At 42.6% G+C, this 21,918-nt stretch overlaps 1 protein-coding gene across 1 annotated transcript in view; it reads right to left on the bottom strand.

The window, feature by feature from the left end:
* Cd101 (CD101 molecule) overlaps positions 1 to 21,918 on the bottom strand; it is a 45,093-nt gene that overhangs the window by 8,009 nt on the left and 15,166 nt on the right. Inside the window, exons 2-8 of the mRNA XM_078027805.1 lie at positions 16,744 to 17,124; positions 14,094 to 14,510; positions 12,148 to 12,534; positions 8,057 to 8,434; positions 6,977 to 7,381; positions 3,341 to 3,751; positions 165 to 560 (exon numbers count right to left, since the gene is read on the bottom strand). Of these exons, the coding sequence (XP_077883931.1) occupies positions 165 to 560; positions 3,341 to 3,751; positions 6,977 to 7,381; positions 8,057 to 8,434; positions 12,148 to 12,534; positions 14,094 to 14,510; positions 16,744 to 17,124 (2,775 nt within the window). The remainder of the gene's footprint in view (positions 1 to 164; positions 561 to 3,340; positions 3,752 to 6,976; positions 7,382 to 8,056; positions 8,435 to 12,147; positions 12,535 to 14,093; positions 14,511 to 16,743; positions 17,125 to 21,918) is intronic.

The raw sequence follows: 21,918 nt of genomic DNA, 5'->3' as shown, positions 1-21,918 counted from the left end.
TTACCACTGAGGGTTATTACTGCGAGACAGTGACGTCATCTTCTTTAGGGAATCTGAGAAATGCCTTCAGCCTGAAGGAGGAACAAGACAGCTGGGAGAGAAAGCACGAACGAAGAGCCAAATATTCTCAGGACACCAGCCCACAGAAGATCAACCCCTGTTACCTGAAGGCTGCACCCTGAGCACTATTTTCTGCGACTCATCCGATGCTTGGCTGACCCACTTGCCTGGGTGACCATAAAGTTGCCATTCCTTCACCTTGCACCAGTACATGCCGGTGTCCTCCATCTCCACCGCATGAAGCTTCAGGACAAAGTCTGTAGGGGAAGCCCGGGCACAGTGCAGGTGCCCCCTGCGCCCCACTTTGCCGTACTCCAGCAAGCCATCGTGGTGCAGGTGCACCAGCATCTGGCTCCCCATGTCTCCTCTGCTCCTGAACCACGTCACAGAGTACAGGGAGGCCTCGACGCCCGAGCTCTCCAGGCTGCAGCTGAGGGCCACCTCCCTGTGCTCGGTAGCATTTTCCGCCTGGTGAACTTTGGAGACTTGAACCTTCCTTCCTAGAGGACGAAAGGGCAATAGGTTAGAGAAGAACACAGACTTCTAGGTTGGAGGCCTCCTCTGGAAAATCCAGTTTTTGCTGGAAGGATCCCATCTGGTATTCTTTAGACACCAGACTCGTTCTTCATCTTTAATATTTTTCCTTGATCTCTGCCCTTTCCTTCACACTTGCGGGAACATTCTCGGGCGTGAATCAAGCCAACCACTTCCCTTCTTATTCCTGCCGCTAGCCTGGTGGACCCTGCTACTGAAAATCACCCGGCTGCCGCCAGGCCCTTATAGCTGCTGCTTTCACTTCCCCTTGGTCAACATCCGACTCAACTTCCCAGAGGGGCTATTCAAAGCTGCCAGCTCCCCTTCAAATTGCCTGTCACTCCATTAGCCCTCATTCTCAGCAAACTGCCTTCCTCCGAAACACCCGGGAATCACTCAGGTAGAGACACAGAGAGAAGAGGCCATTTGAGAGACCGGATATTTTGATACAAGTGGTAGGATACCACCCAAGGGAGCTATTTAAGTTATTTGATTAGACTATGGTTTAAAAAGATTTTGATGTTTTTCTCTCCCTTCCCACTCACCAGCAGGTAAGGATTAGGAATGATATAATTACAAAAACTAATATTAATCAAGAAATTATAGTGTGCATTACATTTTCAACTCCCCTCTCAATGCACTTATTAAGCTATTTAAAGAACAACTTTGTATGATATCAGACACTTGCAACTGTCTTTGCTCTCCCCTTTCCTACATGGAAAAGCATGTAAAATATTAGTTTATGTGAAACTGTTTCCTCGCCCCAGCTGACTCCCTAATTTATGACACTCTGACTTCCAGTCCCATCACCACACTTGGTGGGGCCCAGTTTCCCAACTCAAGGGATCCTCCAGTGTTTTTCTGTTCTCTCTGTGGTTTTATCACTAAAATCTATTTTCTTCAAAAATATTTTTTCTTCCTTGGCCTCAGAGAAAATTTTCTCCCAACAAGGCTGACTCTCCTTCTGAATATCTTTTTGTTTTGTTTTGGTTTTGGTTTTTAGCTTTGTCTTGGTTTTCTTTTTTTGAGATTGCGAATTGAACCCAGGGGTGCTCTACCACTGGGTTACATCTCCAGATCTTTTTATTTTTTATTTTGAGACAAGTTCTTGCTAAGTTGCTGAGGCTGGCCTTGAAGTTTCGGTCCTCCTGCCTCAAGCCTCCAAATCACTGGGATCACAGGCATGCACCCCTGCACCTGGCCTTCTCAATATCTTTTCTTGAGGTTCTTCTTTAATTTATTTTCCTAAGCCAGGATGCATAATTGCAACCCACAATCATACCTAACCTGCAAACAGGCTTTATTTGACACCTTCAGTATTTTAAAAGAATTTGAATAGTTGTAAATGTTCTCAAACTGGGAGATATCAAACAAGACTGTGGAAATTTTTTTATATACTAAAAAGTCTGCCAACACTGACCTCACATTTCTACACAGAAAGTACTGGCTCAAGACAAGAGGTGTCTGCCTCCTTGAAAGGGGCATACACACACTGTTCAGATTTGGACCTGGACGTCTGGGAGGCAGGGATGTCATTCACACAGATTCCAAGTGCAGAAAAATGATTGAGTCTTGTGGGTTGGCAGAGAGGAGAAGTGCAACTGGGGCAGGCTGAGGTTGAAGGTTTCTGGGGTATCCAAGTAGAAACGTACAGCTGGCAGCTGGGTCTAAAGGCCCAGGGCTCGGGAGATCAGGGCTAAGCACAAAGGCTTAGAGTTATCACCCTGAGGTGGCAATTCGAACCAGGGCAGTTTAGAAAGTTCTGACGAAAGCAGAGAATAAGAAGCAAAAGGGCCCAGAGTGTATCCCTGAGGAACTCTCATGCTTAGCAGGGAGAGGAAGAGGGGCCCAAGGAAGGAGACAGGGAGCCAGAGCGGCAGGAAGAAATCCTGCTACCAAGCTATCCCCTGCTGCTCCCACAGACTGTGTGAGTGCCTTAAGAGCTGTGCTTTACTTATCTTTTCTTTCCCATTGCTTAATCTATAGTGATCTTCGATTTTAGTCTTATTTTTGATGTTACCTCGAGAAGAGTCTTTTAAGCACCCAGTTAGCTTGACTTATCTCTGCATTATGCTATATGGATCTGGTCAAGTTCCCAAACTTTAGCTGTGACATTCATTTGAATCAACAGTGGAGATGACCTATCCAATGCCACGAGAGCCAATCAAGCCTGTCCACAGTTAGACAGCAACACTCAGTGCAAATGGATGGAACTTCCATTACATTTTTAAACATCTCCTGAGGAAGAGGAGATTCCCTCAGTCAGCCATTCCAACAGTTAACTCCTCTTATTTGCCTTATGTTTAGGCAGCCAAATGTTGGAAAGCAATTTCTCCACACATCCCCATAGAGTTGTACAGTTTCTGTTCACAGTGGGAGAAATATGCTTTGCATTACTCTTTCTCTGCCAAATTACAGTAGAGCCCCACTGGAGTGACACAGCTTGTTATTATAGAGATCTGGAGAGACGATGCCCTGGGTAGCTGCATAGACCAGGCTGCCAGGCTGATAAGCAAACCAATCGCAGGGATCTTGTTCCTGTCTGAGCTCCTCAAAACCTCAGACTGTCCTTAAGTGACCTCCCCTGCTCTGAGCTACCATGTTCTGCAGTCATTTGTAGGCAGACACTATTCCTATGACTTTAGGTCATATTTTTACTTCCACATAATCATTTCATAGAAGAACTGCCTAAGAGAAGGTGGCAATCTTACAGAAAGACATGCGTCAACACATTCACAAGGATTACCTGTGGGCCTGAGCTTCAGTTCTGTTAGTCCCGACTTCTTTCCTCCCAGCTTCTTCCAGGTACCGTCTGTAGACAAGAGCCATTCCTCCACGGCACAGTAATATCTGCCCTGATCACTGTCTTCCACACTTAGAATATGTAGCTGAAACAAGTCTTGGGAAACTTTCTCCATATGAAATTTTTGTTTTTTCTGTGGGGTATGAAATTCATTCCCATATTTTACAACACTGGTTTGGTCCATCTCCAGGATCCTGAGCCAGGATCCATTAGAAGAAATGGGAGAAAAATACCAAATAATTGCTAACTGAAGGTTTCCAATGGTCCGAGATAAGATGTTACATTCTATATTGGTGTTGGAGATGATGGAGATCTCCTGGGATTGATTCCTTGAGTTCACTGTTAGCTTGCTCTCTGAATGAAAAGAATGAAAACAGTTACTTTGCTAGAAAACAGAATTTTCAGGTAGAAGGGATATTAGAAGTCAATGAGGCCAACCCTCCTGTGACCGTCATATGTGACAATTCCCTCTCAGCGGCCACATGACCTGCTCATTCAGCCTTTGAACAATTCTCCAATGATGCAGATCATTCCATCTTGGAACAACTATGCCACTGGAGAATTCTGTCTCATATCAACTTGAGTTTTCTCTCTCCATAACTTGCACCCACTGGTCCTAATTCTACCCTTACTGGGTGGGAAAGGGAAGTATCATATAGAAAAGCTCATTCTCTTTCCAACATGATGATGCTTTAGTGTTTCAGCACAGACACCTCTTCTACAGCATTTTGTGTTTCAAATTAAAGAAAGTGGCATTCCTAATGCTCTGTGTGCTTGCTATCCAGAGTATTTCTGAATCCACAATTTGTCAAAGTCTAGTTATTGCTGCCTTCAAACACGGGTAAACAAAAGGAAATTGTGCAGCCACTCCACTGCGAAGCATCTCCTTTAACCTCTCCTTTCTGCTTTGTCAGAAAGATGTATGATAAACTTCTTTTCAAATCTTATTTTAACTTGATGTCACTGAGCCTACTTTTATAACTGCTTGTTGATGTTGCCAGTCCCTGTTATAGTCTGGATGTTAGGTGTCTCCCAAAAGCTCATGTGTGAGACAATGCAAGATGGTTCAGAGGAGAAATGACTGGGATATGACAGCCTTAACCCAATCAAGTGAACCAATCACCTGATGGGATTAATTGAGTGGTAACTGAAGGCAGATAGGGTGTGGGCTTTGGGGGTGTATATATTTTGGAGTATATATTTTGTATTTGGTGAGTGGAGTCTCTCCCTCTCTGCTTTCTGATCATCATGTGAGCTGCTTCCCTCCACCACACTCTTCCACCACAATATTCTGCCTCACCTCCAGCCCTAAGGAATGGAGCCAGCTGCTATAGACTGTCTATAGACTAAGACCTATGAAACTGAAACCAAATAAACTTCTTCTCCTCTAAAATTGTTCTTGTTAGGTCTTTTGGCCAAAGCAATGAAAAAGATGACTAAAACAATCCCTTTACTCTGTTTCACCAAACATTTATTTATCACATACTGTATGGCATGCAAAACTATTCCAGGTTCTATGGGTACTGCTCCTCGGTGGCTCACTTTTAGAGAGAAAGGGACAAATACAGGGACAGAGGGTTATAGATCATAGCAGCTGTTACCTATGTGGGAAGTACTCAAAGTATCAGAGCATCCAGGAGCCCACCTAACCCACATGTAGGAGTGAGGGGAGGAGACTTTTTGGAGGAGACCACTGTGAGCTAAGTCTTAAGGGTTTACAGGAATGATTCTGATGATGAAAAGGCAAAGGAATTCCACATAAAAAAGCAACTTGAGTGAAAAAAAAATTTAAAATATGAGAGAGCATGAATTATTGAGGAAGTGCAAGTAATTTGGTATGACTTGAGCTCAAATCCAAGATGGAAAGTAGAAGGAGATGATGCTGAGAACACATAAATGTCTTTTATTATAAAGGACCTTGCATGTCACGCCATGAGAATTTGAACATGGGGAGGGCATAGAGGATTGTGAATGACTCAGGTTTCCAAATTGGGCCACTGGTAGGTGGTGGGGACACAGGACACAATGTGGAAGGAGTAGCTTCAGATGATAGTGGTGAGTTTATGTTTTGACACAGTGAGTGTAGACATGGCTTGGAGGCAATTAGGTGTGAGTCTGGAGATCAGAAGAGAACTCTTTCAGGATAGCGGACTTGGGAGTTGTCAACATATAGGTATAATTATAGGTAGGGTTGAATCTAACTCCAGAGAAAGTGTAGCATCATGGGAAGAAAGTAATCCAAAGGAAGAATTGTCTTTAAAGAATAAATCGGTGGAGGAGGAAAACCCTGTAAAAGAAATTGGTAAGGAACAGTCAGTGTTAGGAAAGAAAGCAAGAAAATCTTCTGTCATAGGAACAAGAAAAAAAGAAGTTTCAAGAAAAAAGGTTTTGGACAACAGTAAAGGAAGGCATGATTTAATAAACAAGAAGATCATTACTTTTTATGGAGAGTATTGCTCAACAGCAGAAAGAACATGACAGCTACTGTGTTTGAGCATCTGCTTGGTGTATCAGGCACTGTGCTAGGCACATTATGTATGTCACCACATTTAAGTTGCACATGAGCAAATTAGAGAAGAGGAAACTAAAACTTGGACTGATTAAGTGACTTGTCTGAAGCCAAGCTTTTATCTAGTGCTTGTCAGATCTAAATTCCTGTCCTAAGACAATGCGAATAATAAGGAGAAGATACAAAACAAAGCAGAATTTTTTCCAGGTTGTGTCTTACCTTTAACCTCTGTTTAATCAGCAATTGATGAGGTGGATTATATTTCACTGTAATCATAAATTCTTTGACTCATATGTGTTTTTAAAATATTTTGTTTTAGTTGTAGTTGGACACATACTTTTATTTTATTTTTAACTTTATGTGGTGCTGAGGAGCGAAGAACCACACATGCTAGATGAGTGCTCTGCCTTTGAGATACAACCCCAGCCCCTTGATTCATGCATGAATACATTAAAAAGAAGTAGATCAGTGTTGTTGTTGTTTTTTTTCCCAATGCTGGAGGTTGAACCCAGAGCCTCACACATGCCGGACTAATGCTCTACCACTGAGCTATATCCCCAGCCCAGATCAGGGTATTATAATGGAATTTACATGGTCCCTACCACTAGGAAAGACATTCCAAACATTTAATAACTGCTAGGACATGGGAAGAGACCTGTCAAAAAGATTGCCTCTCTTCTGGAGCATAGCCCTCCAGGTCTCTGCTGTGGTAGGCAGTACCCTTTAGTTTCTGGGTGGGGGAAACTTTTGGGCAGTTGGCGAAAGAGCCCAGAGCAGTGGTTATCAACTGGTGTGGAGTAGTTCAGTGATTTAACAGCCAAAATGGCCACCCTGTGCATATTAACTTAATGTCCTCTTATTTTAGGTAAGTTGGAGAAATACACAGTAAGAACCCTGTCCCCATATCTGTACTGTATAAGTAAGAACCATATGTTGGGATCGCACTCACATATGGTTCTTACTTATACAGTGCAAATATGGGGACAAGGCTCTTTATGTGTATTTCTCCAACTTACCTAAAATGAGAGGAATTTTTTTAAAAGCAGAGATTAATTTCAAGTGTCACTTACCTGGTAAAGTGACCACTATCCTCAATGGGTGAGAGACGGCAGAGGCCCTGGCTGGGCTATTTGTGGGTAGGGAATTTCTGTCATACACTTCCACTTCACACTCATACTTTCCTGTCTCTTCCTCAGAGGCATCATGGATGAGGAGTTGAGAACGAAATGAAGACTGTGAAACCTTCGTCTTCTTTTGGAACTGGGACAGGGAATCCCCCCATTCGATGATGCCGTTGTGAGCGACTCGAATTAGCTGACGAAAGGCTTGAGACCCATCTGGCTGGAACCGCCAGCTCATAGTGAGAGGCAGTCTGAGGTCAGAGTAGTCAGCCCCCGCTATGCAGGACAGGTCAAAGGTGTCCCCTAACTTCACTTGTGGCTGACGGCTCAGCAGATTAACTTGTAAACTTGAGTCTGCAGACAGAAAAGTGAAACACAATTTCTAACATGTTTACCAAGTCAAAGGGCAGATCTTTCGAGCTTTTTAGTGCCATCTTCACACGGGACTGTGCACCCATCCATTCCGAGGGCTGTGCATTTGGGGGCAGAAGCTGATTCACAGTTCAGTCTGTCCTGAAGGCTGATCTAGTGTTCCCAAGCTGACCTACCACGGTTCTCAGCCCTGACAACAAACGGGCAGTGTTTCTCCAGTCTGCTGCTTGGACAGCTGCTGCCTGGGGGTGGAGCGCTAGGGCCCCTGTGGTCTGGCCTTCTTCCTCCCACCCGCTCACCCTGCTCCTGGGGGAAGGGTCAGTCTCTCTTGCCAGAAGAGACTCCAGTAGGCCAGGCCTGCAGCTGTCATAAACCGTAAAGTGTAAGGTTCGGGGCACTCTCCAGGTCGACTCCAAATCATAGGACTTTCTTTTTAACCATGAACAACAACTTATGAGTTGCACTCTAAAGATCATCCTTGTAAAGATAAATAAATTTTAGAGGTTAATTGACAGACGTGGTAGCCCGAGACTGGGCTCTGTGTTCCTGAGGTACACATTTGCTTCCTGGGGCATTCAGAATGATACCCAACCGGATTGCACCTCCAGAAGAAGGGACTGATGGGCAAGTTCAGAAAAGGGTTTCTTGGGCACTTACTCAGAGATCTGATGGTGACTGAAATCTTGTGCGTCCAGTGCCGACCTCTGGCCTGGTTCTGGGACCCTTCGGACACTCTGCACTCATACATACCGCTGTCGGAGACAGTGCTGGAGGTGATCTCCAGCTGGAAAGTGGCCCAGTCCAACTTCACCAGCCTCGTGTTGCCATGGTAACCGGGGTCCCCAGAGGAGACACCCAACTGCACGGTGCCATCCTGCGCCATGCCAGCCACAAGCTTGGGCTGGGTCTGGTCCTGTGGGATGTGCCACCAGGTCACGGATAGAGGACTCTCAACCCCATCGGCCTTGCAGAGAAGGGCAAGCACCTCTCCTTCCCACACAGCTTGCTGTCTGGTAGATATGACCACGCTTCTTGCTGTGGATTACAGATTTGAGAAGAAAAAAGTGTTTCGAGTAAACAAAAATATTTTCTGAGATGCAGTGAAATCTCATGACTGAAGACTTGACTAGCTTGAGACAAATCAGATTGGGCTGTTTCTTCACTTTCAGGAAAAATGTCTGCTAAACCTTAAAAAGGCAAACAAATCAGCAGAATGACTACCAGGAGAAACTACTTACACTCAAACAATTTCTAGTTTGCACATATTTTAAAAATCATTTTGTTAAATCAGCCTTTCCTAAAGAATAGGTAGTTGGGCAAACATCCAATAATATTTTGTTAGATTAATTAGGGTGGGTGTATGAGCCTGAAAATAATGAAGCTGTGCTCATTTAAATTTTTAGTTTTTTAGAATTTAGCCTTCAGAATTCAAAATGATCTTTTTCTTGCTATGTATCCTTCCCTAATCAGCCCTAATTAGTTTAGGATGTGTCTTATACAGAACAAAACATTGTTAATTAGATCTCTGCTCATAATACTGTCATAAAAAATAATTACTTGGGGGAAAATTATATGCATACATATGTATGTGTGTGTGTGTGTGTGTGTGTGTGTGTGTGTATATATAATCTATCTATCATCTGTTTTAAATGGGGAACCTGCTTATGTCCAAATTATGGTGTAAGATGACAAATGTAAGGCCAGCGCCCCAGTGGGAAATCCAAGGTGTGTAGAAATGCAGACTTGGATTCGACAACTGCTTATTGTGTAAAGTCTCATCCTGGTTGCTTTGTGGGCAATGCAGAGATACATGAGGGATACATCAGGAGCTCCTGCATCCTAAGCAGCTGGCACCAAGTTTAAGACCAAGACCCCTGGAGTCAGAATTACCCTGGGCAACACACTTGACCTCTCTGAGCCTTAGTTTTCTTTCCCATAGAAATGAGGGTAGTAATAGCACCCACCTTATTGCATCTTGAGAAGATTGAGCAAAGGGTATACACAGAGGGCTGAGGCCAGCTGGCTAGGGAAAGTACTTGGTAAAGTTTAGCTATTTGCTTTAGTGTTTAATAAGAGGCACTGGCAAAAGCAGAGGTAGTTCAAAGCAAAAAAGAAAAACAAAATAGAATTAGCATATTAGACATCTAAGGAGGAACTCAATGAATCTGCAAATTGCTTTTCCCTGTGGAGGAAGGACTTCAGTCTTTAGCTGTTTTATGAACACATATGCATAAGTTATAAAGGCAAAAAGAAGGTTAGTGTCCGTAAATAGGTTAAAAAAATAATGACAAACCTGCTTCTAAATTTTGGATATTGGAGGTATGATTATGCTTTAGATTTGTTTTCAATATAAAAATGATTCAATGACTCACAATAGAAATTTAGAAATTGGAGGGGAAATTATTACTCATAGTCTCGTCACTTTAACATAACCAATATGACTAGATTAAACTAACATCGTTTTTTTAATTAAGTTTTTTTAATTCATTGTGGTCATTAGTGCCTTAAAGGAAGAAACAATAAATTCACTAAGTGTGTGTAAGTTACACATTCACAGTGATAGTGGATGCCCCCTTCTGTTTAAAATATTCATAGAATGATAAAACTCTGCTCATACTTCAAACAATGGTTTGACTTTCAAAACAGAATGTTAAATAAGATCCTTAATAAATATGCTAATAAGTTTTCCTATCGCTACACATTAGGCCCAGCAGCTTGGACTCCAGTCTATGCAAAGAATTATTTTTAGCTTTGGAAGATAACCCCACTGATAGGATTATGAGCTGCAGACCACGAAGCACACTTTTGGACCTTTTTGGCACAAATTCCCACATACTGGGCTTAAGAAAGGTTGCTGATATGTTCCAGGGAGGTTGAGAAACACAAAGGAGAGATTTAGCTCCGTGTGAATATATAAACCTGCCTACATTGTTTTTCTGCATCCTAGAAAGTTAGACCAAATGTTTAGAGTGAAAACGACACCAACACCCTTCCTGGCCTATCACTCCAGACTGGAGTTTGTGCATCTTCATTCCCAGCCAGTGGGGAGATGGAGAAGAACACAAAAGGGAAATTTATCTATCCTTGGAAATGCCTCTAATGAGCAAGTGCAACAAGAATAGCTTTATCCTTAGTCTCATTCTTTAAATTTTTTTTTTAATTTTGTTTTGATTTTTGGCAATTATTTCTTTCTAGACTTTGAATTTAACACTCAGCCCAGAGAATCCTAAAATCAGTTGTGAATTTGTCTGTTTTCACTCCACACAAAGAGCGCTGATTATTCAAACATGTTTAAGGTCAGCCAAACTTCACAAAGCAAAAGCAAACGGAGTGGCTATCTTGGTCTGTTTTGTGTTGCTTTAACAAAATACCTGAGGCTGGGTAACTTAAAAAGTAAATAGATTTATTGTGCTCAAGGTCAGCTGGTAATTGGAGGGTCCAATCAGCATGGTGCTGGCTTCCTGGCAAGGGCCCTCTGGCTGCATCGGAACACAGCAGAGAAGCAGAAAGGGAAGTAGAAGGGGGGGAGTGGATGGGGAGGCCTCACTTTATAATCATCCACTCTCCCAAAATAACATCAATGTGCTCACAAGGGTGTAACCCGTGATTTCATTACTTCAGCATTGCCACACTGGGGGCCAAACTTTCAGCACATGAACCATTGGTTTATAGGACTAACCATGTCACATCAATGGCAGTGGCTTTCCCTGTTTCACACATCCAGACACTCAGACATCTCACCACCTAACACCAAAGGGCAGGGAACTGAGATGGACGCCCTCATTTTCCTCTTCATTTCTCAAGTGAGTCAGAATTATGAGTAAGTATGATTCCCCACAGCAGGTTCCTGTAACAGGGGACCAACAGAAGGCCCCTGAAAGATATCAGCCCAGACTCAAGGTCAGTTAATGTGGTTGTTTATTCCCAAGAAAGAGGAACAAAGTGGAGCTAGCCCTTTACTCTTTTATTATTATTATTATTATTTAGTTTTGGATGAAACTTTCTTTAATTTTTTATTTATATGTGGTGCTGAGGATCAAACCCAGTGCCTCACACATGCCAGGCAAGCGCTCCACCACTGAGCCACAGCCCAGCCTGCCCTTGACTCTTAACCCACTCATCTCCGCCCCCTCCCCCGCCACGCACCCACAAGTACACACAAAGACAGAGGGCTTCATTAATACAGGTTTTCAAGAGAAACTCGATTATAAAAATGATCCCTAACAAGTCAGGCATAGTGGTGCATGCCTATACTCCTAGCTACTTGGGAAACTGAGGCAGGAGGCAGGAGGATCACAAGCATCAAGACCAACTTGGGCAACTTAGTTAGACCCTGTCTAAAAATAAACTTTCAAAAGACCTGGAGACTTGGCTCAGTGGTAGAGCACTTGCCTAGCTCACATGCACGAGACCCTGGGCTGAATCTCCAGTACCATCAAAGAAAAAAAGAACAGATGGAAAATAAATAGAATCCAAGGGTCTAAAGCAGCCCGAAGGGACTTGACCATGTAATTGTGTGTGCCATCATTTTACAGAGGAAGAAGCTGAGATTTCGAGAAATAAAGAAGCGTGTCCATAGTCAGGGCCCACTTAATGGCTCAGAAATGGGATCCAGAGATTTCCTGCTTCCTTTTTTCCCCTCCACTCCACCTCCAGCATGGTCTGATTGGCATCCCACTCTCAGGGAAGACCCCCACTGTGCCCATGAAGCAGGGGGCGGGGGTCTGCCCGGTCCCAACTTCACATACCTGCTGGCTCCCTCAGGCGCACGTGGCTGACTGGTGACTGCTCCCTCTGAAGCACCTGCCAGGAGCCGGTCGGAGCCCTCACCACCTCTGCCACTGCACAGCTGTAGTCGCCTTCATCCTCTGGGCCCGCAGAGAAGATCTTGAGAGAGAAAGCCTTCGGGTTCATCTTGGAAACCTGAAGCCGTCCTTGACTCGCTCTGTCTTTGTAGCCCATCCTCAGGTCCAGGACTCCACGGGCATCCATGCTGGCGATTTCAGTCCCATTGAGGAACCAGAAGCCCTGAAGCTGCGGGTCCCGCACACTGCCCACCACCAGGCAGACCAGCTCCAAGGGCTTCCCTTCGGCAGACGTGCTCTCAGCTGTGATGCTGACTTTAAAATCTCTCCCTGCCGACCAAAGCAAGGCAGGTGTTTAGAAGGCCCGCTGCATCTGTCCTGTCTGAACCAGAGGTGAGACCCCAGGACAGAGACCACGGAGACTGCATTTTATGTGGTGGTTCAGCTCTACAGTTCAGGTAAGCTCGTCAAGGGCCCCCCAAATTAGAGTAAAACATGCCCATGACTATTCCTTAAGTCAGGAAAACAAAACAAACAAACAAACAAAACAGCATACATGATTTTCTGAAGGCAACCCTAGGAAGCAAGAAGTCTGCACAGATATATAAAGTATACAGTTAAGTATGCATTTTAAATTAAAAAAATAAAAGCGTTTTCATAGGTGGGATTGTTGTAAATGATGATGTCTTTCTCTCTCACTCTCTCTTTTCATTTGGGCACTGGGGATTGAACCCAGGGCCTCGTGCATGCTGAGTAGGCACACTACCACTGAGCTACACCCCAGCTCTTATTTCTTTCTCTCTCTTTTTTTGGTCTGGAATATCCAGTGGAATTTTCCTAAGTTGAAAGTGTAAATGATGTGGTTCCACAAGGACTCACTGAGGTACCTGAGGCCAACAGGGCCATTTTATAACGGAAGGGAATAATATGCTTCTTAAAAAAGAAAGAGCACTTCAATGACCCACCACTGGATCAATACTTTTAGCAATGGGTATATACGGTTTTAGCAACTCCCTCCTATTGGATCCAAGCCTCCATAGAAAGACCAGAAAACAGACAAGTTTCTTCTGCCTACTTTGACAAAAAAATGTCAGTGGATCATGAGGCGTGATGCCATTCCAACATGGACAGGGGTTCAAGTGGAAGGAAATTTTAGCACCGACAGAGACAAGATGTCCTGCTGGAACCTGGAACACCATTGAGGCCCAGCTGTGGTGGTTGGTGGGCTTTGCAGAGAGACTGGTTTGCCTTTGAATGCCAGCCCCTGAGCTAACGAGGGGGGTGACCTCAGAGAAGCATTAGCATTGGCTTCAGTTTTCTCATTTTTAAAATGGGAGTTGACTCCTTACCTCATAGGGTGAACTGTAGGACTCAGTTAAACAATGTAGATAACGTGCTTACAAAGTGCCTGGCAAAAATGGTACCGAAACCACGGCTATCTTGTGGAATCAATCTGACTTTTATGGGATATTTTTCGGGGGAGTGGGTACTAGAGTTGGAACTCAGGAGCACTCTAGCACTGAGCTACATCCCCAGCCTTTTTTATTTTTCAGTTTGAGACAGGGCCTCACTAAGTTGCTCAGGCTGGCCTCAACTTGTGATCCTCCTGCCTTAGCCTCCCAAGTCACTGGGATTACAGGCATGTGGCACCATGCCTGGCTCAATCTAACCATGTAACATGCCTTGTCCCATATAGAATCTCCTATGAACAAAGCCAAAATGAGCATCCTTCTTTTTAGTTATGCTGCCTAGATGACAAAAACAAAAAAGGTTCAAATTTTCTAGCTAAGCAATCAACAGTCTACCTAAGATTAAAAAAAAAAAATAGAAAGTTGTTCGATACATACTCAGTCCTAGTGAATTCACATATTTCCCGAGATGATAATTACCTGCTGGCTGGACCCTCAGGGTTGTTTGATCTGTCTCCTTTTTCGTGATGAATGTCCAGGTTTCATCTGGATCCTGGATCCACTCGGCTGCTTCACAGAACAGTCTGCCTTGATCTGAGGGCTGGAGATGGCCTATGGACAGTCTGAAGGTGGCAGTCCCAAGCTTGTCGAGCCGAACATCACCAGCGGCAAACCTCTTTGCATATGAGGGCCCAGGGGTCAATACAAAATCTCTGGAGAGAGAAATAATGCTGGTGGCTTGGCTCCCCCCTCCTTCCTGCATCAGGTACCAGGTGATGGAGAGATGAGTATGTTGAGCTGTGGCTTTGGATGCGTCACAGGTAAGTTCTAGAGGCTCACCTTCCTCCTTCCTGAGAGTCTGGGAACTCATGGTGGCAGAGAGGGTATCTGGAATGACTGGAAACAAAGGAATGATGATAACCGGATGCGCCCACACTTGTCCAATTGGCCTCTGTAGGTGGAGAGGGTGCATCTTCTGGGTTGCCAATGGGAACATTGGCATTTGTGTTCCTTTGGAACTTGACAAAGCAAATATCTCAGTGCCGTATGGACCCTGGCTTTGTGTCATTAGCATAAGCTATAACCAATTTAGCTACTCCACACAGAAAGCTTATAGGGGAAAACCAACCGATAGCGACCAGACCTAGATTTTGACCCTGATCGTCTATCTAACTAACTACATGAACTTGGGCACAACAAAAATATTTCTATGGGCCTTAACCTGCTTCTTGTGAAATAAAAATTCTGAAATCTCTGCTATGAGTTACCATTCACAGCTAAAAGGCCATCCTTATCTAAGTTTCTGTAACTCTCCTACTACCCTACCATTTTTTTTCTTCCTCAAATGAAATTGAACAGCGGAAACTCACGTGAAGGCAACTCTTAGACTGAGTCATTTAATATGGCTGAGCATCTTACTCGATGCCAGCATTGTGGTAGGAGCTGAGATGAGCATTCTCTTTCTGAGAAGCTCAGAATGTGGTGGGAAAGGTAGGTACACAGAGCTAGTTGCCTTACCATACCTGGGTGAGTAGTAAAGACAGTGGTGTGAATTGAGCATGGAGAGGAATGACAGAGGGGGCACTGCCTGAGTGCCCACTACGTGGTGCCATGGAAGAGGTAATAACACTGCCTCCTGAAGTAAATGTAGGTGTTTGCTAAGCTAAAAAGGTGCTGGTATTGGGCTGGAGTCGTGGCTCAGTGGTAGCGCACTTGCCTGGTATGCGTGAGGCGCTGGGTTCGATTCTCGGCACCACATATAAATAAATAAAATAAAGGTCCATCAACAACTTTAAAAAATATGTATATATTGGAAAGCAGTATGGAGATTCCTGGGAATGGATCCACCATTTGACCCAGCTATCGCCCTTCTCGGACTATTCCCTGAGGACCTTAAAAGAGCGCACTATAGGGATACGGCCACATCAATGATTATAGTGGCACAATTCACAATAGCTAGATTGTGGAACCAACCTAGATGCCCTTCAATAGATGAATGGATAAAAAAAATGTGGCATCTATACACAATGGAGTATTATGCAGCACTAAGAAATGACAAAATCATAGAATTTGCAGGGAAATGGATGGCATTAGAGCAGATTATGCTAAGTGAAGCTAGCCAAGCCCTAAAAAACAAATGCCAAATGTCTTCTTTGATATAAAGAGAGCAACTAAGAACAGAACAGGAAGGAAGAGCATGAGGAAAAGACTAACAGTAAACAAAGACGAATGGGGGGAGAGAAAGGGAGAGAGAAGGGAAAGCAATATGGAAATGGTAGGAGACCTTCAATGATACACAAAATTATAAGAGGTTATGAGGGGCAAGGGGGAGGGAAAAATAGGGGAGAGAATTGAACAACAGCAGAGGAGGTAGAGAGGGAAGATGGGAGGGGAGGGGAGGGGAGGGGGGATAGTCGGGGATAGGAAAGGTAGCAGAATACAACAGTCACTAATATGCCATTATGTAAAAATCTGAGTATGTAACAGATGTGATTCTGCAATCTGTATTTGGGGTAAAAATGGGAGTTCAAAACCCAATTGAGTCAAATGTATGAAAGATGATATATCATGAGCTCTGTAATGTTTTGAACAATCAATAAAAAAATATGAATGTGCATATAAATTCAAAAAAAATATGTATATATAAAAAGGTGCTGGTATTTCAGGCAAAGTTTTCGAGGATCCTCTCCCATGGGTGAATGTGTTGGAGAATGGTCATTTGGGAATAATCATTTCCAAGTTATGGACAGATCACCTGTGATATTAATACCAGATCTCTTACCAATTTACTGTTCTACCTCCAAGAAGAGATAACATGGGGTGGGGAACCCTCAAAGATTTGTGGACTGCTGTTGCTATTACTAACCTATGTATACCTATGGGTGAGGCTTCAGGAAGGCCTTGCACTGTCCAAATCTTCATGGCACAGAAGATGGGGAAAACTGAATTGATGATTTTTAAGAAGAAGAGATACCTATTTGCAACAAATCTCCAAACTATCTGAGGGTGGGAACTTTTTTTTTTTCCCAAAGCAAACAGAACAAAATAAAGTCTGTCACATTGCAAGGCCTCGTGGTGGCGAAGACTGGCTTCTCCGGGGCTGGCTAGCAGAAGTGGACAAACAGCTTACCAGTTAGTTTGGTCTTCGCACTGTAACTTCCATAGTATTTTCCATCAGTGTTTGGAGTGTGACACTCATACTCGCCAGCGTCCTGCATCTGGAGCTTTGAGATGTGCAACAGGACTGAGTTGTCCTGCAACCTCTCCACATAGATGTCCTTGTTTCGTACCCGCTGAGCGTACATTGCGTAAGAGAAGGTGTCATCGTTGGTGCTAATGATCTGGACTTCCCTGGTCGGGGCTGTCAGCAGGTAAACAGACCACTGGAAATGCTGCAGGGAAGGTCCCTGATGGCCAGTGACATGGCAGCCAATGCTGACTGGGTAACCTGCAGCTCTGTACAGCGGTCCTTTTTGAACGGTTACTTCCCTCTGGCCGACGCTGAGCTTAGCTTGCAAGTAGGAGAAAGAACGGGGAATAAAAATAGATTAGTGCTCTGGTTCCCAACGTACCCCATTATGTAGTTCTCTTTATTACAATTCTGGTAAATGAGATTGCAGGTTATTAGCAATAATCAACTTGAATGTTCACCACCTTCTTCAGGCTGAGCAGCAGTGGAATGACTTCATGAGTTAATTGTTCTTTTATAACTTTAACTTCCATAGTCATTTCTAGTCTTTTTACAAAGTTTAGCTTTGCTGGGCACGGTGTGGCATGCCTATAATCCCAGCGATTTGGCAGGCTGAGGCAGGAGGATCACAAGTTCAAAGCCAGCCTCAGCAGCTTAGTGAGACTCTAAGCAACTTAGCAAAACCCTGTCTCAAAATAAAAAATAAAAAAGGATTGTAGATGTTTCTCAGTGGTTAAACACTCCAGGTTTCAATCCCTGGTACCAAAATAAATAAATAAATAAAAAGTTCAGCTTTATCCTTGTAACATGGCCACATCTATAAAAAAATTCAGCTTACCTAAGTGCACTCATTTTAATGTAAATGCAATCAGTGTATGATAAATGACTTTTATATTATTTTATAGGACAATCAGCATGTAGCTCCTCAAACCTCAAATTCCAGGGTTATCTGTTACTCCCACAGAAGTGGTTGTTGGAGAGGCAAAGTCTGTGGCTCTGGCACGGGCAATCATTTTCCTACTGGTTGGTTGAAAATATTTGTAGTTCTTAGATCTTATGCAAGGTGGGCTAAAATTAGTATCTAAAGTGAAATGGCAGTAGTACTTCCCTTCTACACTGCAGTTTTGTTTTGTTTTTTTAAGTTCCTGGAGAGTCACTGTAGTTTTACTGAAAAGCTTCATAATGGATGACTATAAAGTCCAGTGTGATTTGGGATCGGAATTTATTTTAGTTCTTTTCTCACCAAAAGTTTTCAACTGGGACCACTGTGGAATGTTTTCTACTGAAACAAATCTTAAATATTAGGTCTAAAGGGGAAAATGGGATTAAATGGTAGCACTTTGTTAGAAAAAAAAATTTGAAATCTAGCATTTTGCAGAAATCACCCAGTATGTTTTTATTAATGATTAATATTAAAGGACCAATTCCTTTTGTGTTTCAGAAAGAACACAGACCAATGACAAAGGGGCCACCAAGGTGGGCTAGATCTTTCATTAGGGTCAGGGTTCAGTGGATGGGGGAAAACAAAGTGGAAAGCATCAGAAGGGTCTAAAAGGGAGCCATGGCTGGTAGCATGGAGTTAATAGAGGTATAGAAGGTCCCCCCCTCCCCATGCTGGGGATCAAACCTAGGGCCTTATACATGCTAGGCAAGTGCTCTACCCCTGAGCCACATCCCCAACCCAGAATAGAGAGTTCTTAAAAAGAAGAGAATTCACAAGAAGCAGAACATCTGCTGGTTTTGTGCCTCCACAAAGAATAAAGGAGACTACAATGGGGGGTGAAAGAACGAACAAGGCTCATCGTTGGAGAAAATCCCCGTTTATTGAGGAACAGCTCTGCATATTTATAGAGCCGGGGGTTTGACAGTTGGCATGGGGTGTTTTCTGATTGGTGGGTAAGGATCATGTGCACCAGCAGGGCTAATCTGATTGGTGGGTAAGGATCATGTGAGTCAGCAGGGCTAGTCTGATTGGTGGGTAAGGATCATGTGAGCCAGCAGGGCTCACCATTGGATGGCTCTTCTCAGGGGATGGGGAAGTTAGTCTTTGGACCCAGGGTGACTCCCAACAGGGGGAAAAGTGAAGGAAAGGAAAAATGACATTACAGAGTCCATGAAAAGGCTAAGTATAAGAATTTTAGATGAAATGGAAGCAATCCTAAGGGATAGAAGGGACCTACAAAACATAAAATGGGCAGAAAGTATAAGTGGTCACCTGACATAGTCATCTAAAAACTATGTATATGCTCAATCTGAAACTGGTGAACAAGCTAACCTCACACAACCAGTCAACTAACCATACACATTGCCAGTAATCATTGAAAATACACTAATTTATTCATGAATCCCAATTAATGTGATATATTTATATTGTACTTTTTGTAATACCTAGAAATCAGAATTAGACCACTTGAGAAAAATTTAAATTATTCCTTACCAAAAAGATACACTGCAGAGGCAATTTAAAACATTTTTAGCAATGTCATCTTAGAGAAATGTGTGCACTCTTCATTAAGCCTCATGTAAGAGAATATTTATACCCACACTGTTCATTTTAGCCTCAAGCAAAGGGACTATGGTTATGTCCATCAACAGAATGGACACACTCTGGCACATTCATAAAATGGAATATTACACAGAAATAAAAATTAATGAATGATAGCTATTTGACATAACATGAATGACTATATTTGATTAAAGATGCAAGATACTTTTGAACCTTTTTGTCACATACAGACTGAGTCTACTGTTTATTACAGAGTTTAAAAGCAAGCAAAACCACATTGTATTTTTTAGTGATGCATATAAGGGTTAAAATTGCTTTTTTTTTAAACTAATCTTCTTTTTTAAAAAATGCCTTTATTTTATTTGTTTAATTTTTATGTGGTGCTGAGGATCAAACCCAGTGCCTCACACATGCAAGGCAAGCGCCCTACCACTGAGCTATAGACCCAGTCCTAAAATTGCTTTTTAAGAAAAGCTAGGAGGTGGTTATCATGAGAATCAGGAAAGTGATTGTGCAGGGAAGGATTGTGATCTGGTGGGAAGCAGAGCAAGATGGGTGGGACTTCCGGGGTCCTGACAATGTTCTATTTCTTGACCTAGGTTGTGATTACACTGGTTTTACTTTTTATTTTGCTAAACTGCATGTTTATGTCTTATTAACCTTTTCTTATATATTTTACCATTAAACATATATATATATTTTTAAATGTGGGTTTTAAGGTACCGCTAACTTGTTTATATCAGGACATGTTTCTGGAAAATGATGTCAGTTTTGGTGTCCAGGCAATACTTGTCCAACATTTTCCATCACTTATCAGCGAAATGAGTACCACATTTGGAGAACTTTATTGTGAAAACCAGCACTTCATTTTCTACTGCTTTCTTTGCCAATTCGATACATATTTATTCAACCGCTTATAGTATTTCTGATGCCCGAGAGGCTAAGAAATGAAGATGAGTTTGGAACAGTCTCTGACTTCTAGACTGTGTAATCTAGTCAAGCAGGGTGGAAGTCATCTCTCTTTGAGAAAGACATTAATAAAGGGACTTTGAGAAATTTGAAGAAAGCAGATCACATTTTTTAGGGGAGGGCAGTAGATGAGGCTTATGGAAGATATGGCATTAGAAATGACTTTGAAGAATTGGAAAGATTAACAAAGTCGGGAGGAGATAGGGGCTTTTTAGGTGAAAGAGATTTTATGACAAGATGATATGTAGGAATAAAAAAAAAAGACTTTTTCAGACAATAAGAAGCAATCAACTGGAGCAGGGAGAGTTGTATTATGGTTAATAGGAAGGGGTAAGACTGGCTAGGAATTTTGGATCCAGAGCATGAAGGAATTGACTCTCATGTTTAAAAGTCTGGACTTGATTCATGAGGGGAATTCAAAGGGGGAATCCACTGAAAGTGTTTGGAAAGTCTCAGAAAAATTAAGCTGTTACTTGTGTGGAGAATGATGAAAGTTGGAGCCCAGGAAAGAGGTGACAAAGGTACAGGGATGAAAAAGAAAGGGACTAACTATATAGTTAGTGAGGAGATGAAATCTACAGAGTTTTCAGTGTTTTGGAAGCTCAGAAATAGCGAGGTTAGGGGTTGGGGTTGTGGCTCAGTGGTAGAGCACTTGCCTGGCATGTGTGAGACCCTGGGTTCGATCCTCAGCACCACAGATAAATAAATTAATAAAATAAAAGATCCATTAAAAATATTGTTTTTTAAAAAAAGAAAAGAAATATCAGGGTTAGTAGAGGGGTGGGAAGTAAGAAGAAATCAAAGGCATTGGGTTTTATAAGATTGGGAAAATAATGGTACTCGTCAGAACTAAGGACATCAAGAAGAGTTACTATTGTTGCTATTGTATGTTCAAGGGTGAGGGAGAAGGTAATGTATGTAATTTTTGGAAATCCAAAAGTTGAGTGCCATGGAATAAATAGGAAGGATATCTAGCAAACATCTGGAAATAATATTTGGAAAGTGTGAATGGGTGTGTATTTTAATTTGAAGTCTACTCAACCTATTGAAAACATTTGTCATTTAATCCTTTCCAAAACTCTGTGGTGTCCCCATATTTAGTCATGACAAAACTCATAAGTGAGCAAGATCATGGGGCTAAAATATTCCAGAAGATGAACTGGCATAAGCAAGAACAGAGAAAAAGTATGGATTTAAAAAAAAAAAAAAACTAATTGTGATGGTCTAGTTTGGTTATATTATAGAATATGAGTGGAAGGACCATGGAATAATGACCGGAAACAGTGATCAGGTTATATTCTGGAGGAACTTGACTAATAAGACTAGGAGTTTATCCTTCATCTAGGAAATACATTTTTTTGAAAAAGTCGTAGCGAAAAACAAAACAAAACGCATAAGTGGTCGAGTCAAATTTGAACCCAGACCTTTCTCCGTGAAACATCTTGAAGCAATTGAAGCACAAGCCAAGGCTGTGTCCGTTGTGTTTCCACTGCCTTCTGTAAATCCCGTTTGTAACTAGAGAGAGTTCTGAGCAATAGGTCAAGGTCAGGTCAGTTCCATGTACGGATTGAGACACGTTATGAAATATAAGGAAGAAGGTGCAGGGGAGAATCCTGGAGAGTCTCTTCTTAGAAGATGGG

Source organism: Ictidomys tridecemlineatus, chromosome 11 (genome assembly GCF_052094955.1).
Source record: "Ictidomys tridecemlineatus isolate mIctTri1 chromosome 11, mIctTri1.hap1, whole genome shotgun sequence".
In the NCBI taxonomy this organism is placed as follows: domain Eukaryota; kingdom Metazoa; phylum Chordata; class Mammalia; order Rodentia; family Sciuridae; genus Ictidomys; species Ictidomys tridecemlineatus.
The sequence above is the reverse complement of the archived record's forward strand: the minus strand, read 5'-3'. Positions and strand labels throughout refer to the sequence as shown.